The following is an 18242-nucleotide window of genomic DNA, read 5'->3' as shown; positions in this document are numbered from 1 at the left end:
CGTCTATGTTGTGATAACCCATTTCCTGGAATATTCTTCTCTTCTTCCTTGCTTATCAGACTGATAACATATTTTTCAAGACATTACTTATGTGTCATGTTTCTTTCAGAACTCTCTTCCAGATTCAAACTCCCCCCTCTGAGCTGGCACAGGTTTACCTTTATGTGACAAAAGAGCTTGTATATTAGTCCGTTCTCACACTGCTATGAAGAAATACCCGAAACTGGGTAATTTATAAAGGAAAGAGGTTTAATTGACTCACAGTTCCACATGGCTGGGGAGACCTCAGGAAACTTACAATCATGGCGGAAGGCACCTCTTCACGGGGTGACAGGAGACAGAATGAGTGCCAGCAGGGGAAATGCCAGACGCGTATAAAACCATCAGATCTCATGAGAACTCACTCACTATCGCGAGAACAGCACGGGGGAAACCGCCCCTATGATTCAATCATCTCCAGCTGATTCCACTCTTAACAGGTGAATCTCAGGATTCAAGGTGTTGAAAGATTTGGGTGGGGATACAGAGCCAAACCGTATCAGCTTGATATTGTTATTCTGTATCTAGCAATACATTTCCTTTTGTGAGCTCCTTGAGAGCAGAAACTGTGTCTAAACCACTACTGTAATCCCAACGCCTAGAGAGAAGGCTCAACACGTTTGCTGAATGAGTGAACATACTGGAGAAGATAGCTCACTGACAGTACCCGAAAGCCTTTATTTTACTGGCTCATTCCCTAAGGCTCCCTGATTCGTGCATCTCTGCTCCTGGCCAATTTAAGGACTTGACAGATATCAAGAAACCCCGACCTCTTCTACCATTCTCTGGTGATATTTCAGCTGAGGAAAAGGAAGCCTGATTTTTAATTGGCTCATAGATACGTCCTTAAGGCTGTATCTTTCTTCCCTTTCCTGCCTACTACCATACCAAAAAACTAGTATTAACTGTCATCTGGTTGAACAGAAGAGAAACCTGTGATATTAACGAATATCACATTTTACAAGGGTTCCCTCGGCAGCCCAGGGTCACGAATGCACAGTTCTTCTCTGAAAGCCTCAGAGAAAGCAGGACGGCAACCTCCTGTTTCTAATTATCTCCAGTATTGTATCTGGCTCCTGACAGAGGATTCTAGAGTGGACTATTCTAACGGGCCGGATGTGGAGATGATGTGATGAGAAACGTAGAAATGCCGAGTTGACAAATCACATCATGAAACTCTGATGTGTACCTGGATTTGGGCAGCTCTCCATCATCTTTCCTCCATCGTACTGTAGGCACAGGGTCACCTCGGGCCTCACATTTAAATTCTGCACTGTCATCCACAGTTACTGCCAAGTTACTGGGTCTCTTCACAAATGATGGTCTCTCTAAAATTAAAAAGAGCCGTCTTAAGGTAAAATTTTAAAATGAACCAGCTGAAAAACACTTTAGGAGTTCAGTAAGAGCATATTTGTAATTTAAAATACTAGCGAGGAAATTATTCCACAGAGTTCCCTCATTCTAGAAGCTTTTCCCTAGGTTTAGTGCTTCCTCCTAGTCCTCCCACATCTTTGGCTATTTTATCTCAGGCTGCTTTTCTGATTTCTTCTCTCCTCTTTCTACCCACCCCCTAAAAAATATTTGGCTTAACAATATTTCTTTCTCCCTTGTATACAGATACAAAATGATAAGAGATCTATTTTTCATTAAGAAGATTAAATAAAATTACACTTACCTAAGACAGTCAGCTCGGCTACTTCACTCTCACGTTCCCCAACCATATTGGTACCAACACAAACATATTTGCCAGCGTCACTTTTACGGGTGTAAGTGATCATGAGCTTTCCTCCTCGTATCTTAAAAAAAAGTTTCACATGAATACTATTAAAATTGCTTCAGCTATGTTTACATGACAGAGGTCTTCATAAGTGAAGACTACATTCTAAGCATATAAATCAAAGCATAATTACATCAAACAGCTGATGTGTAGTATTTGCTGTTTTTAGGTAGTAACCTTAAAGAGAATTGACTCCAAAGGTACAATATAAAAGACGCAAAAATGTTTCTCCTTACTTACATTTCATGTAAAGGTATATTCTGTATAGCTAGAAACTTGTTGCCCAATCGGCCAAGTTATTTCATATTATTTAGTTAAGTGAAAAACCATAAAAAATCGCGTGAATAATTTAGTTAGCTAGAAGAAAGAGAAAAAGAAAATTCTTTTTTTTTTTTTTTTTGAGACGGAGTCTCGCTCTGTCGCCCAGGCTGGAGTGCAGTGGCGCAATCTCAGCTCACTGCAAGCTCCACCTCCCAGGTTCACGCCATTCTCCTGCCTTAGCCTCTCCGAGTAGCTGGGACTACAGGCGCCCGCCACCACGCCCGGCTAATTTTTTTTTTTTTTTTTTTGTATTTTTAGTAGAGACGTGGTTTCACTGTGGTCTTGATCTCCTGACCTTGTGATCCGCCCGCCTCGGCCTCCCAAAGTGCTGGGATTACAAGCGTGAGCCACCGCGCCCGGCCGAGAAAAAGAAAATTCTTAATACCATATGACTATAATGTAGAAATATGTATTAGCTATAAGTGATTTCAAGAAAATGTATTCTAGCATTATATGAATTAATTAAAATGTCTCTAATAACTTAATTTGCCAGAGTTGCTTTAAAGGAATGTATCTTCATTGCGAAAACATAGTAGAACCTGTCATTTCCTTAAAAATGTGATGTTGCTGCCACCCAAGCTGGTTTTGGGGGACTTGAGAGGCAGAGAATGAACAGGTCCCAATAAATCATCAGGAAAGACACATTTGGGTATGCTCTTGCACATATAATTAATTGAATAAAAATTAATTTTAAATGTAAGCAGACATACAGTATAAGAAGTCGACTGAAACTAAACATGAATTAAGATTGGAGTATCTTTAATTTAACATGCTTTTGGATGAGAGTTGAGTTCAATTACCCATGAATATCTACAATGTCCTGATCTTAGAAAGGTTTTATTAGGGAAAATTTCCAGAATGTTTATTCATAGAGGCTTTTTACCTCATAGTTACCAACTAGATAAAGGAAGAAGGAAGTAAGGAAGGAAGGAAGGAAGGGAGGGAGGGAGGGAGGGAGGGGGGGGAGGGAGGGAGGGAGGAAGGGAGGGAAACATTCTAGCACATTTTTTTCATAATACATTATGAAGTTCATTGAAACTACCACTTTGTAAAGGTGAGGTCCCCTCACAGTTTTGAATGCCTAAATGGCTTTACTTTAATTCAGGCATCCAAACTAGGTATTCTGGCCAAGTCTTTAAATATTAGAGGAAACAAAACATTAACAAAGTTTTTAATTTTTGTGAGTTTAGAACTTGATTTTTTTTCAGTAGCATCATAAACAAATGATCAGCCTGCTCCAGATTACCATCCAGGGATTTTTCTCTGCATCGTTCATTATTCTATCCCTCATACCCAGAATAATGCCTGCACACAGTAGTCACTCAAAATACTGTTGTTGAATGTAAACTACTATTGTTAGTCTGTTATCCAATTTAAAATATTTCTATAAGGTTTATAACAGTTATGTGTTAAATTGTTTTATTTTTTCATACATACTTAAATTTTCAAATAGAGAAATATAAAGAAAACGTCACACAAAAAATGCACGTTAATTAGTGTTAGTACTTTTGAACATTTGTCTTTCAATTATGTGTGTATACATACACACTGACATACATACATGCATATACAGAGATACACATTTACCATGAATATATGTTTATATATACATATACACATATAAACATATATACACACACACACAATTTTCCTAAAGTAGAATCATGTGATATGTGCTGTTTTATAAGCTGCATTTTCAAAAGTATGAGGCATTTTTATATTTTAAATGTTCAAGGAATTTTACATAGATCTTCAGCATCAATTTCCATGGCCACATACAATTCTAACGTTTGGGTTTACTACACTTTACTTAACTATTCCCCTACTGATAGATATTTAAAATACCAGTGCGAGGTAATTGAGAAATCGCATTCTTCCTGCTTATGAACAGCACTGAAATCAGCATTCTTTTGTGTATATCTTTTCTCATATGTGCAATTATTTCCTTGGGAGGTATCAAAGTGGGATTCTTAAATGTATACCCAACTTAAGCCTACTAGTTTATATTCCTAATGATCTTACGTTTCATAAAGGCATTTTAATATAAATATATCATCTAAATTTTTGTCTTTATCATAACCCTGCTGTGAGACTGGGGAAGTGTTAAAATAACCTCACTTTTTACTAAAGGGAACAGTGGCTCAGAAAAGTATAACCTCTCCTCCCACATACCTCTGGTATGCGCATTGTAACAATGTTTTAATTATGCTTCCAAATGTCAGTCCCCTGACCTTAGTATGAACATTGAGGCAGAGGAGCATACGTAATTCCTCATGGGAGCCCCTGTTACAATGCCTTGTAAGTAGTAAACATTTTGTGGAAGGAAATGACTTGTGCAATGTCACACAACAAGTGGGAACAAGGTGAAGACTTTAGGTAAGATACGTGTCTTTGCATTTATGCAGCCAACAGACACATGAAAAAATGCTCATCATCACTGGCCATCAGAGAAATGCAAATCAAAACCACGATGAGATACCATCTCACACCAGTTAGAATGGCCATCATTAAAAAGTCAGGAAACAACAGGTGCTGGAGAGGATGTGGAGAAATAGGAACACTTTTACACTGTTGGTGGGACTGTAAACTAGTTCAACCATTGTGGAAGTCAGTGTGGTGATTCCTCAGGGATCTAGAACTAGAAATACCATTTGACCCAGCCATCCCATTACTGGGTATATACCCAAAGGATTATAAATCATGCTGCTATAAAGACACATGCACACGTATGTTTATTGCAGCACTATTCACAATAGCAAAGACTTGGAACCAACCCAAATGTCCATCAATGATAGACTGGATTAAGAAAATGTGGCACATATACACCATGGAATACTATGCAGCCATAAAAAATGATGAGTTCGTGTCCTTTGTAGGGACATGGATGAAGCTGGAAACCATCATTCTCAGCAAACTATCACAAGGACAAAAAACCAAACACTGCATGTTCTCACTCATAGGTGGGAACTGAACAGTGAGAACACTTGGACACAGGAAGGGGAACATCACACACTGGTCCCGGTTGTGGGGTGGGGGGTGAAGGGATAGCATTGAGAGATGTACCTAATGTAAATGACGAGTTAATGGGTGCAGCACACCAACATGGCACATGTATACATATGTAACAAAACTGCAGGTTGTGCACATGCACCCCAGAACTTAAAGTATAATTTAAAAAAAAAGATATGTGTCTTTGGCTATACGAGTTGTACAAATGAAAATAAATGCATAGCTCACATCCTTATTATCTTAATTACTGCTTAATAAACTTGAGTTTAAAAAACTTGAGTTCTTGAGGTCCAGAACAATTTGAGTATCATCTTATCAAAATCTTCCTAAGAAATTTTGTAACCTTTCATGTGCTGATTTTGGAACACTCACATAAGCATTTCCAAAGATCCTAAGGAAACAAAATTATTACAGGAAAAGAGGAAGATGAAAAATCCAATATCTGAAATGGAAGTTAAGTGAGCTGAGGGGTAGCTAGATGTTTCTTCATTAGTTCTATAACTTTGGATAGCACACCGAGCCTCTTCTTATGCCTCAGAATCTAACCTTGAAGTCTCTGGATATTTAGGAGACAAGTTTATTGCTGAAGGAATTACACAATGATACATAAAAGATATACCAAAATAAGAGGAAACAAACACATAATTTAACATTCTCTTTGTTCTAAAAGTAAGTGTTCAATGTTTTTTATCTACTATAAAATGTAAGGCTTTAAGGACAATTTTAAGACATATTCAAATACATAGAAAAACTGCGAGTCAAATGATAATAACATATAAATAATTTGCAACAGCTTAGATTTATTTCTACAGCTTCAGTATAATATAGTACTAATTTACTTTTACAAATCTTAAATACTTGGGAATGTAGTGTTTTAAATCAACTTGCTTATGCACACGTGGGCAACCAATTAACATTATATATTACAGCCCAATGCTATTACATGTTGAAAGAATCCATACAAATTGAGAAGGAGGGGGATTTAGTTAACAAGAGTAATGAGGGCACTGCCAGGAGATTCACAGACATGAAAAAATTCCGATTTCGAGATGAACGGGAGGAAACAATAGCTGAGGTAAACCAAAATTCAAAGACAGCTACAAAGGCCTAAGGAATTCGTAGTATACACCCTATTACTATAGCTCCAATTATATATTACACTTGGCTTAATCATGAAAAAAATTGTATAACTGAATCTATCAGATCTATTCTTTGGGAGCACATATCTATGTGTTTGGTATTGAATATAGATAGAAAAACTGTTTTTTTTCAATAAAAATTTATTTTACAGCCATCTTTTACAACTAAATCACATTGGCTGTGTAAATTGAAAGTAACCCACCAGGGATTTTACAAATACTTTCTCTACCCTTTGTAAGTAAACAAAGCTGGAGTTTCTTTACTCTGTCAAATTTTTCTACAAGAAATCTTAGTGGATAAATTAAGCATCATGAAAAGCTGTTTTCATTAGTAACATAACATGACTAAAAGCATATGGTTACAGTGTTCATACATGTAAAACTTTTATATCAATGCAACAATATAAAACAAATCAAGGCCTGAAAAATATTAAATTTGCAAGACATTTTTAATGAGAAAAATGCACTTTTGTAACAATAGCAGAGATATTAATCATCAATGACTAAATAAGGTCAACTAAATAGCACCTTTGTTTTTCTACTCAAGGTATTCTTTACCAAAATTACCTAGGTAAAACCCAAAGACAACAAAATATATACAAAAATGTACTATTTTTAAAAAAGATTTCTAAATCCTAGATAAATTTTCAGATACGTATACTTAGGAAAGCAAAGTGAGCATGGGCTCTGGGGTCAGACTACTTTTTATTATATATGTGCAACTTGAGCCAGGGTATTAGTTCCTCTGTATCTCTGCTTTTCAACTCTAAAATGGGAATCCTATTAATATAGAACTCTAAGGATATTATGAAGATTACGAAATAAACCATATAAACACTTAGATAAATGCCTGCATATTATTATAATTATTTATTACACATACGCAGTTAACGATTCAATATAGTTTTTGATCTGTCCAATCAAAAACAATATTCCTTTCTTAGGCTAACTCCAGTAGCTTTTTATTAATATTACAATTATAGGTCACATAATAACATTTTGGTTATGAACCAAATGTGTGTTCATAAGGATGTTCATAAGGATGAACCTCATATGTGATGACGATCCCATAAGATTATAATGGAGCTGAAAAATTCCTAATGATGTTGCTGCTGTCGTAAGATCGTTTCCCAATGCATCACCTTTTCTACATTTAGATAGATTTAGATACACAAAAACTTGCCGTTGTGTTAGAATTGCCTACAGTATTCAATACAGTAGCATACTGTACAGGTTTGTGGCCTAGGAGGAACTGGCTATATCACATAGCGTAGGTGTGTAACAGGGCTATACCATGTAGGTTTGTATAAGTAAACTCTATCAGGGTCGCACACAATCAAATCACCTGACAACGCATTTGTCAGAATATAACCCTGTCATTAATGAATGCATGACTGTAATTACTAAAGCAACTTCCACTGGTTTCATCAGGAAAATATATATTTGCATTGACACAGCATAAGACTTAGAAACAAGTAAATTTTAGGCTTTATAGATCATTATAATTTCCTCCAAAACAGTGGTTCTTAATGCAGGCAATCACCCTCCCTCTCCCTGGAGATATCTGGCAATATCTGCAGACATATTTTGTTGTCAGAACATATTTTGTTGTGGTGTGGGGTTGGGGGATTGAAGGGTGTGTGGGGGGCGGTGCTACTAGTATCTAATAAGTAGAGGCCAGAAATACACATCAAGGAATGATCTGACTCAAACTGTCTATAATGCAGGGATTGAGAAACTGTGTTCTAAAGACCCAGCTCTGGACTAAGAATAAATGCTGGATTCAAATGACAAAAGGAAGGAAGGTATACAATTAGATAATACAAATAATACTTATTGTATTTAAGGAAAAACTGCTGAGATTTCCCAGATTCGTATACTCTCCTGCATAAATTTCCCATCTCAACAATAAACCAATTTCATTATAAAATACAACACTCTGTTACATACTCACTGACAATAATGGTTAAGGACCCCAAAGTAGATGTTACAAAAAATGAAAAAATAAGCCTCACCAAGCCTGGGAGACACTTACTGCCTCAGGGATGATAGAGGTAGAAACTGGTAAAAGTGAAAGAACAAACCACAAAGTAGGGCAAATGAACTTCAAAAACAGAAGAAAAATGGCAGTTTTCAATTTCCATAAATTCAAATTAATTTTGGCATTATGTCAACGACTACATTGAAATGGATCTTAAAAGGCCATAATTCTACTCTCAATGGTCATAAATATGGAATACATGGTGGGCTGTTCAATAAACAAAAGAACACAAAAACAACATAGTACTGTGACCCTGATCGAATATAACATACCCACTTTCAAGCAGTGCCTACTAATGATAATCAACATTTTCGCCCGGGACAGTGGCTCACGCCTGCAATCCCAGCATTTTGGGAGGCGGAGGTGGGCGGGTCACCTGAGGTCAACAGTTTGAGACCAGCCTGGCCAACATGGGGAAACCCCATCTCTACTAAAACAACAACAACAACAAAAAATTAGCCTCGTGTGCTGGCACATGCCTATAGTCCCAGCTACTCTGGAGGCTGAGGCAGGAGAATCGCTTGAACCTGTGAGGCAGAGGCTGCAGTGAGCCGAGATCATGGGACTACACTCCAGCCTGGGCGACAGAGTGAGACTCCGCCACACACAGAAAGAAAGCAAAAAGAAATCAACATTTTATGTTGAGTCATATAAAAATACTGATTGTAAATTTAGGGTGAGTTTATATATTTTAAACTGTGGTGCCCCTATGTAAGCCAAAAATGAACATTTTCTCTGTCTACATAGGGAAGAAAAATGTCTAACACAAACAAAACACGATAAATGTGAAAACAGCACTATTTAAAATAAGCTAAAATATTTCTTGGCAGGTCTCTTCCTGCGGCTGGATTTGACAGTCGAATTGTAAACCTATCAAAAACTAGTTTGTGTAATGAACAGACACAGTGTTAAACACTGAACTGCTGGAGCACTATTCAATTAACATAATCCGGGTAGTGGAGAAGCAGAACATGTTAAACTTTCAGACAATATGCTGGCATTTAGCCTATGTCAAAAATTCAAGGCAGAGGTCTTCCTTCCTCATTACCATATACCTTACCAGCCCACAATAGTAACCACATTCGAAGCCCACATTTCCATAAGCTCTAGACAGTGCTTAAAGAGGCCCTTAGCTATATACATACTTGATGAAAGCAAAGCAAAACAAAAAAATGTCCCACTGGCCTTGCGCCTTTTTGGGAAAGAGACAGAGAGGAGAGAGGAGAAGAAGATAAAGAATTTTAAAGTTTCAAATATATTTAAACTTTCTATTTTTCTCTGTAATAGTCTCAGGTTTAAAAAAAATGTTTTAGAGATGTCAAAATGTAAAATTCTTGATGTGTTTAATACATATGATTTTTATATATCAGGAATTTTCCCTGTTAAAAACTAGAAATGACCACTTTTCTTAGGGGTAAAGACTTCTCTGAGCAGTAGGAAATCCTGCCTTCATCTCCTTTACTGAATTGCTTACTGAATTATTATAGAGAATAATCAGGTTTAAGATGTAGCTTTTCTACCAAGAGTGAGAAAACCATTTTATGTCTCTGGTTAGCATGGAAAAACTAGCAACAGTATTCTTATTTCCAGAATACAGGAAACAAAATTTAACTTTGCACACAAAGAAATATACTGCCTTTAAAAAAGTAAATTCAGTAAACTTTTTTTGTTCAGTTCCCTTTTAAAACATAAATTCATAAGTTTTTTGATTGGGTTATCTGAGAGTATACAGCTTACCCTGAAATCAGTGCTCACAATCAGAAATAAAGATGAACTTAAAATGAACTCCTTGCAATGTCTTCATTTTCTACCCTAAAGCAAGTCAGATGATTTGCAGTATCTGTTACACAGGAATTTTTTTTTTTTTGTCAGACATCACCCCCACACTGTTATCCATACACCTCTAGGTTAACACACTAAACAGACTGGAGCTAATTAACTAGTTTGGCTACACAAATTCTTTTCTGCTTTTAATTACATTAACCTAATGTGACTTGAATTCAACAGACCAAAAACAAAACCACTAATTATATTAAGGGCTTCAAAGATGATTTCAAATTGCTAACCACCAAACTGTCATAGAATTTATCTCATTTCCTTTAATATATTTTACATGCAAAATCTGTGCTTTACTAAAAATACTATTTAAAAATACATCAAAACAATGAATAATAGAATATTGATTTATAATGCTAAAAGAGAAATATGTTTCAACTAATACAGATAAGACACACATAGGCATCATCATACCAATAAGAAATTATGCAGTACTAAATTTTTACAATTTTCTAAAAGATTAAAGGCTTGAAAATATTCATTTACAGTAGTAAGGGCTTGATGAGTGGGATTTACATAAAGAATGAAGTTGTCTAAAGCACCTGAGTTTAGAAATTATTTTTTCAGAAAAAAACTTGATTCTTTACCACCAACTCGTTTTCATACTATTTTGCAAAGTAAGTGAGATGAGAGGTTTTGAATTATAGTCTAGTGTATCTTCCTTAAACAATTCACCACTAACTCTCCTTGAGCAGAATATCCCTTCATAGAAATGCTGTCAATTCTGCCTGGATCTTTGACCTACAGAATAGAGAGCAAGCTGTTGTGAACTACAGATGTGCCTGGCATGGCTTCTTAACAACAATGAGATGCAGGTAACCCAGATGGCCAGTCATAGCCCCCAGACATTCCCCTTGGTGAAATCAGCTGCAGTACAGTTTGAGATGCTCCCTAAGGACTCCTTTCAACAGAAACATATGAAGAAGAGTCACAACAATAATGGCTTTTATTTCTTTAAATTTTGGGATCAAATTAACAACAATAACAACAACAGTAACAATTCAGAAAAAAATAACTAGTTTGAGGAGGGTGTAGAGAATAGGAGGTAAACTAATACCCATTACTTTCCAATCTGGCTACAGGAATAATATCAGCCTTTAATGTTAGGCAGTTCAGATTAAAGCATTCATATTTTCTAATGCATGCCTTCCTATTTTTCAAAAATAATCATGCTTTATTGCATTCTAATTAAGCAAAAACATTGCTAGTACCATAATTATTTTGTACAAATGACAAAGAATTGGATAATCAATCCCAAAAGTATCATAGTAACATAAAAATATATAATCAAGTAAAAATAATTCATATAATTCAGATATTATATAATATAAAATACAGTATTTCTTATTTTATAATATTTCTTTGTCATATTCCCAGGTAGGTAGTGCACAAAGAATACTTTAAAAAACTACATCTCGGCCGGGTGCGGTGGCTCACACGTGTAATCCCAGCACTCTGGGAGGCCGAGGCAGGCGGATCATGAGGTCAGGAGATCGAGACCATCCTGGCTAACACGGTGAAACTCCGTCTCTACCAAAAATACAAAAAATTTGCCAGGCGTGGTGGTGGGCGCCTGTAGTCCCAGCTACTCGGGAGGCTGAGGCAGGAGAATGGCGTGAACCCAAGAGGCAGAGCTTGCAGTGAGCCGAGATAGCACCACTGCACTCCAGCCTGGGCGACAGAGCAAGACTCCGTCTCAAAAAAAAAACTACATCTCTCATTAAATCATTTCATGTTTTTATTAACTATGGTTTAATAAATTATATTTCTGAACATACACATTAATAATTTTGTTTGTCTTTAAGACCTACATTTTAATGTAGTTAGCTATCAGATAAAAATGTAAATTGTTCATAAATCAATTCAAAACCATCACCATCAAAAATCATTGATAGAGAGCAACTTATATTTACTGATCTAGTGACTAATACTTAAGTGTAAGAACAAATTTCAAGAAATTTGTTTTTATATATTCTGTAAAAATGTATATTTATATATTTATTTGTACTAATCTCACAAAATAATTTTAAAATTCTACGTATTTATGACAAAATGATTTTATATTTAAATATCAAAGCAAACAGTTTATTTTAGATTAAATAAACAATAAACCTCAGCCAAATCACAGTTCTTCTTGGTGAGCAAAGTTTATTAAAGATTTTTTGATCTTTCTATTTTTTATAAAAGCTATTGATTCTTGATTCATTTTCCCAAAATTTTTTACCTCCCTCTATTCCTATCTTATTCTGGTTCACAGGAACCTAAAAGAGAGAGAAAGGGGAAGGAGGAGGAGAAGCAAAAGGAGGAAGGAGAAATGCATTATTTTAATTATTTCCGACTCAAGTCTCTTGATCAGATATGATCTGGTTTCATGCTGTGCGTTCACAGGCTGTCGGGTAAACTTGTCTTTAACTCAAGACCAGTCCAATATGAACTCATAACACAAAATGACAGCACTGTACCCCAAGATGGATGAAACTAAGGAAAACAGATTGTACACCAATTTTCATAAAATTTTGTTTTTTCTTCTAGGTTATAAAAAAAAATACCCAGATTAGTCAGCTTTCAATTAAACTGTAAAAAGTACCTAGATTTTACAAATTATTCACTAGTCTATTCTCAAGTGAAGGCTGTTTCATCATTTACAGCTACTCAAAGTGTAAATAATGTTCCTGGGATTTGCACAAAAAATGTTTTATATAACAATAGGACACCGGGGCAAGTACACACGCATTGGAAAGAAAATATGAGAATGATAAATTGAAAGCAATCAAATGACCATTCTAAAAATTCCTGGTGACAGCATTGCATGGAGAACAGACATAACTTGTTTCAGGTCTTTCAACTACTCTCTTAGGAGTGGAATTGAGAGGAAAAATAGGCAATGAGGATCTCTCCATTGGCGTCCCATATTTGCCTGGGCTACGTACACACAAGAGAACACGATCCCGTTTCATTTGTTTCCTGGTACACTTTACAATACCATCTGAAAACCAACATGAATTCAGCCAGGAGTTTAAACACACTTGATCATCAGAGAGAAGCAACAAGAGGCTCATGCAGAAAAAGCAATTATCCCAGTGGGAACACGTGGCTCTTTGCACAGCTTGGTGAGCTGCCAGCTGAGAACACAGGCCCGGGAGAGTCCCTGCCTGGGACTCTGGCAGCTGCACTTCTCTGCTATTTCCATTTCTCCTCCTAAACTTCTCATTTCTTCCTCATAACAATTTATAAATTGGTAGTTGGCGGTTTGCTGCTGCAGAAGCACACCTATGATAATTTGATTACAGACTACATCAGGAAGAGCTGTATTGCTAATTGCAGGTAAGTGGGAGCCACCCTGCAGAGAGACATAGTTAAAGGAAAGGATGATTTTCTTTGTGAAAGTATAAATTAGCATCTTGCTCTCTATCAAATGTATATCACCAGAGATCCTTTTCATGATTCCTAATTTTAATAAGTAATAATAGGAAGAAGTAACACAGCCCTCTTTAAACACACCAATTTTGCTTGCTTAGGTGCAGCTCAAAGACAATATGAAGCCTTGGGTATGGCATTTTTCTGCTGGACACCCATTTTCCTGGGCTAGACAGAGCCACGTAGCCTAAAGCAATCAGCCAGGAAAGCCCCTTCTAATTTATAGTATTAACCAGGAACAGACAACTGCTGAGTGCTGATGAAATGGAGAGCAGATGAAACAGTGAAGGCTTTTTAGCAGATTCCCCAGGCATCTGGTTCCCAAGTCATTAAGACTAGAACCCCAAAGTGAATCCTATAAAAGGAGGCAATATAAAGAGTGGTTTTAGCCTTTGCTAGCTATCTTCTAAAAGTAAGAAAGCTAATTGATTTTTACCTCTATGAAAATTTTAGGTAGATGACATTACCATGTCGGCATTCAGCATTAATACGAAAAGATTGATTTAGCTTATAGCTATTAAAGTTAATATATTATTTCCTTCACAGGTCTCATGAAACAGCGTCCTGCTGTTTTAAAGGTAAAAAAACAAAGTCTTATGGGCAATTTTCACTTTCCCGCAAAACCAGGTTTGCTTTTTATCACCTCATCCAACCATCTGGCTCTAATTCTGAATTTACATACAGTCACTGCTAAGACAGCCTGAAATAAAAATCTACAAGGGAATTATGACTATACTCTAGAAATAAAGATGACAAATGTTCATAGTATTTGAGGGGAGAAAAGCTCATTTTCAAACTCTTGGCTCTTTTGAATTACAAGTACACCAGTTGAAAATACTTTGCCAACAGTAAATCCCTTTTCCTCTCTGTGGGTTCTTACACTTAGCTCTGTAGTTGGGTCCAGTGTGAGAAATTCCCTCACTACCAAATGCTTGCTACGATAAAGCCTTTTCCAGAGATCACGTATAACTTGTTACCCTTGAAATTTACATTGACTTACATTCTGTAGAAGACTCACAATCACGGCAAAGTCAAATCAAGGTTGGGTATGCAAGGGATTCCTTGATACAGATTGACCAATTTTACTTTACAGAAATGCATTTTTTATTCAAAAATAGAAAGAGCACTTCATATTACTAACTAAGATTCTACAGAAGAAGAAATATTCCTAAAATAGCTACAAATTGAAGTAAACACTCATGCACATTCTGTGGTATTTTAGTCCCAAAGAGTCAAAGGAGAATAAGAAGGGCTTGCAAGTGACAAGCTTAATTGATTAATCAGAAGTTAGGGCTCATCAGACCAGGGTAAGAGAAACGATATCCATATGGCCAGTTGCTTCACCCTCCTTTGTTGAACACGAGATTATGCTAGAATAATCTCATTTGGCATATGAGTAGCTCACTCATTTGGCAAATTTGTGCCTCATTTCATATGGAAAACATGTTCAAAAGATAAATAAATCCCATATTTTCCAACAATACACATGTTAACATGAATTAAAATATTTCTACATACATCCTAAGAGGAAGCAAGTAGGCTAACTCCTTAATGTGAGGAAGAAAATATGATCTTAGAAAGACAGGTCTGACCTAGCGCTTAAAAAGGAGCTTTCTGGTGGGTTACATTAAACTTCAAAATTATCAATAGGTACTTTTTGCTATTTCCTGAGAACTAATAATTAACTCATGGACAAATAAGAAATAAAAATAAACTCATCCTGACCATTTCTATTTCTATAGTTACTGGTGAAAACAAAATAAAAGAGAAAATGATCTGTGTAAAGAGTATTGTAAAAACTGTTTGGAGGGATATTTATTTGGAACTTTCTTTCTTAGTCATAAATGGTTCCATTCCATAGCCAAGACAAAAGCATGCTGAACAGAAAATGTAATACAAATGGTATTAATTGTAATAAGGGATAAGAGTGTTTTATATGGCTTCTAACCTACATCTAGGTTATACTGTTGGAATTTTGAGCTGAAAAATCAGAATCTTGTGCATCCTAGGTTGCTTCCATATAAACCTATCTTAAGAGTTCCAGCATTTAGGGATGGGAAAGGCTCCACTAGAAGTTGTATCAGTCAGTGTGAAGATTAAAGAACAAAGTAAAATCAGTGAAAAAAGCTTGATCTGATCCGACATTTCCTGCCTCTCTTCTGCATAGAATATATGTTCTGTGATGGCAAAAACTTTCTCCTAGTTTTAACATTTAAAAACACAGCACTTACATAGAAAGTACACTATCAGAACTGTTCAGAATCTAAGAGATTGGACATATAGAATTCTAACGATTTCAGTCATCTCTTCTGAAAAAAATGCTGAGTATCTTCAAATTTATGTTAAAAGCACACTATTTTATACTGCATTATAGAAGACAAATTCAAATTCTGTCCACTCCATACTAAAATAACAAATGTATTTAAATTCTCTGGTGTTTCTATAGAAATTTTAAAGAACTTAAGAATTGTGAAAGCTTAACATCTGAAAAAAATTATGTCCTATGTGTAAAATGCCTTTGACAGTTCTTTCTGCAAGTACACAAAAAATGCATCAGTGAATCTGCGGTAAATTTAACAAATGTGTCAATGTATTTAAGCAACAATCTGTATTATTGGTATTGTTTTAATTAATGAGAACTGTGATATACCAACTCCAGCTATATACATAGCATTGTTACACGCGTTATTTTTAACGTCGAAAACATTCTCACAAGGTGTATTTTCCTATATTTTGGATTAGAAAATTAAGGCTCTGAGAATATCAAAACTTGCTCCAGACATCTGGTAAGTACACTGAAGCTCATCCTACATAGATCCAAAGTAAAGCTTCTGTAGGGGGCTTTCTTTGAGATAGAGAACAACAGCTTATATTTTCTTTGCTTCTCACGCCATAAACTACAAATTCACAATATTTTTAAAACGTATAGATCCCCAAACTGAATGGCTGGAAGAACAAATACGTGCTATCCATGGACCTCCCTAAGCGTATTACATTGAAGTTCCCCCTTCCAGCACACCTCATACTTAAGCCTAACCAATCTGGACATCCAACCTAATGGCCATTAGTCCCTGTAACTGTCAGCAGAAAAAAAAACGATGTGTATGTTTACATTTCATATTTGCATGTGTTGTCTGTAGGACTAAGGTTGTAAGGTAAATATCTCACATACATTTCTATGCAGAAGAATGGCTCTCCTCTTCCCATGCAAACATGCGCTTATTATCATGAATGTTTAAAGGTTAAGCAGAATACTTATAAGCTTCCCTAATAAAGATGGGGAAATGTGGCATGATCTTTTATACGCATGATGCATGGAACAATACAGTGATGTCATATATCGAGGTGAGAGAAGAGTGACACCATGCATGTGAATAGGCTATGGAATAAGAAATCATGGATTCCTTAGTAAATTGTACTCTATCCACTCAAAGAGACAAATTTACATTATTTCCAGCCAGTATTATACAGATTAAGCTCAACTGCTTTTGAAATGTTCCCGTACAATATGATGCTCTTAAAGGTGACTTAAACAAAAGCCTGTTTCTAATGCAATAGGCTTTTAAAGCTTTGTGATCACCCCGATTTGTAAGATTTAAGAAGAGTAAACCTGTACCATCTGGTAGTAATTTTGTTAATGCACAACAGATTATTTTACAAGTGTACAATTTATCATATTATCAAATTCTTTGGTTTTAAGGAGATAAAAACTGAAGTGGTCAGATGTTACCAAGAGCTGTTTGGTTAAAGCAACTAACCTTTAAACAAAAGGATTGCAGAATCAGCATTAGATTGAGGAGATATTAGCCTCATCATAAAACTTAGAATTATTCTTTGAGAACATTTAAATAAAAGTGATAATGTGGGCAAGATGAAGAAATAATGTTAATCATCACCAATTATAAGTAATGAAAAGGAAATCTTAATCCCCTGTAAAGTGATCAGATTAAAAATAATTGAAAACTAAAAGGCTTAAGAAAATTTCTTTGATTTCTGCATTTTGGAACCTGTTTTAAGGAAAGGATACTGTTTACAATACCTTGTAAAATCAAATGCCCTTTTGAATGTACTACTTGTTTTTTTTTTTAAAGATTACAATTCATTTTGCTTGATGTCAACAGAAAGCAAAACATGCAGTCCATACTATCATAAGCAATCAGAAAGATTACAAGCAACTAGAAAAGTAAACTTTTTTAAAATAGGGAATTACTAAAAAGTATTGATATTTAAATATTTTCCCAAATTAAAGATAAAATGTATAAACAATTCTTAAAGATAAATTCTAAAACTATATTTTAGAGAAATATTTCATCTGATTAATGGAACATTGAGAATTAAATAAACTATTTAGGACATCATCCATGAACCCAAAAAAGATTGTGCCTTTAATTTGGCAAACTACTTTAACCTATAATTAAACAAAGTGCTCCCTGACAGTAGTAAAATCCCACTAGTCCTTGGCTACTGGGAGAAATTTAATGGCCTGATCAGATATATCAAAGTGCTTGGAAACTGAAGAAACTCTAGCTGCTTGTGTAAGCATATATTTTAAGAAAAAAGTAAGAGAAGAAACAACATTTGCATGTCTGCTTTCTATGCTGGGGTGGCAACCTAATCCAAAATTCCTATTGCAGATTTGTTATTTGACCATGTGTGTTCATTT

General features: G+C 35.6%; 1 protein-coding gene across 7 annotated transcripts in view; it reads right to left on the bottom strand.

The window, feature by feature from the left end:
- Positions 1 to 18242, bottom strand: part of ROBO1 (roundabout guidance receptor 1) — a 1209916-nt gene that overhangs the window by 121685 nt on the left and 1069989 nt on the right. For all 7 annotated transcript variants that reach the window (XM_055259183.2, XM_055259184.2, XM_063630535.1 and 4 more), the window contains 2 exons: positions 1715 to 1835; positions 1229 to 1367 (listed from right to left, as the gene is read on the bottom strand). In XM_055259183.2, coding sequence (XP_055115158.2) covers positions 1229 to 1367; positions 1715 to 1835 — 260 coding nt within the window. The remainder of the gene's footprint in view (positions 1 to 1228; positions 1368 to 1714; positions 1836 to 18242) is intronic.

This window comes from Symphalangus syndactylus, chromosome 21 (genome assembly GCF_028878055.3).
Source record: "Symphalangus syndactylus isolate Jambi chromosome 21, NHGRI_mSymSyn1-v2.1_pri, whole genome shotgun sequence".
NCBI classification, from domain to species: Eukaryota; Metazoa; Chordata; class Mammalia; order Primates; family Hylobatidae; genus Symphalangus; species Symphalangus syndactylus.
This window is presented reverse-complemented; position numbering and strand designations above follow the sequence as displayed.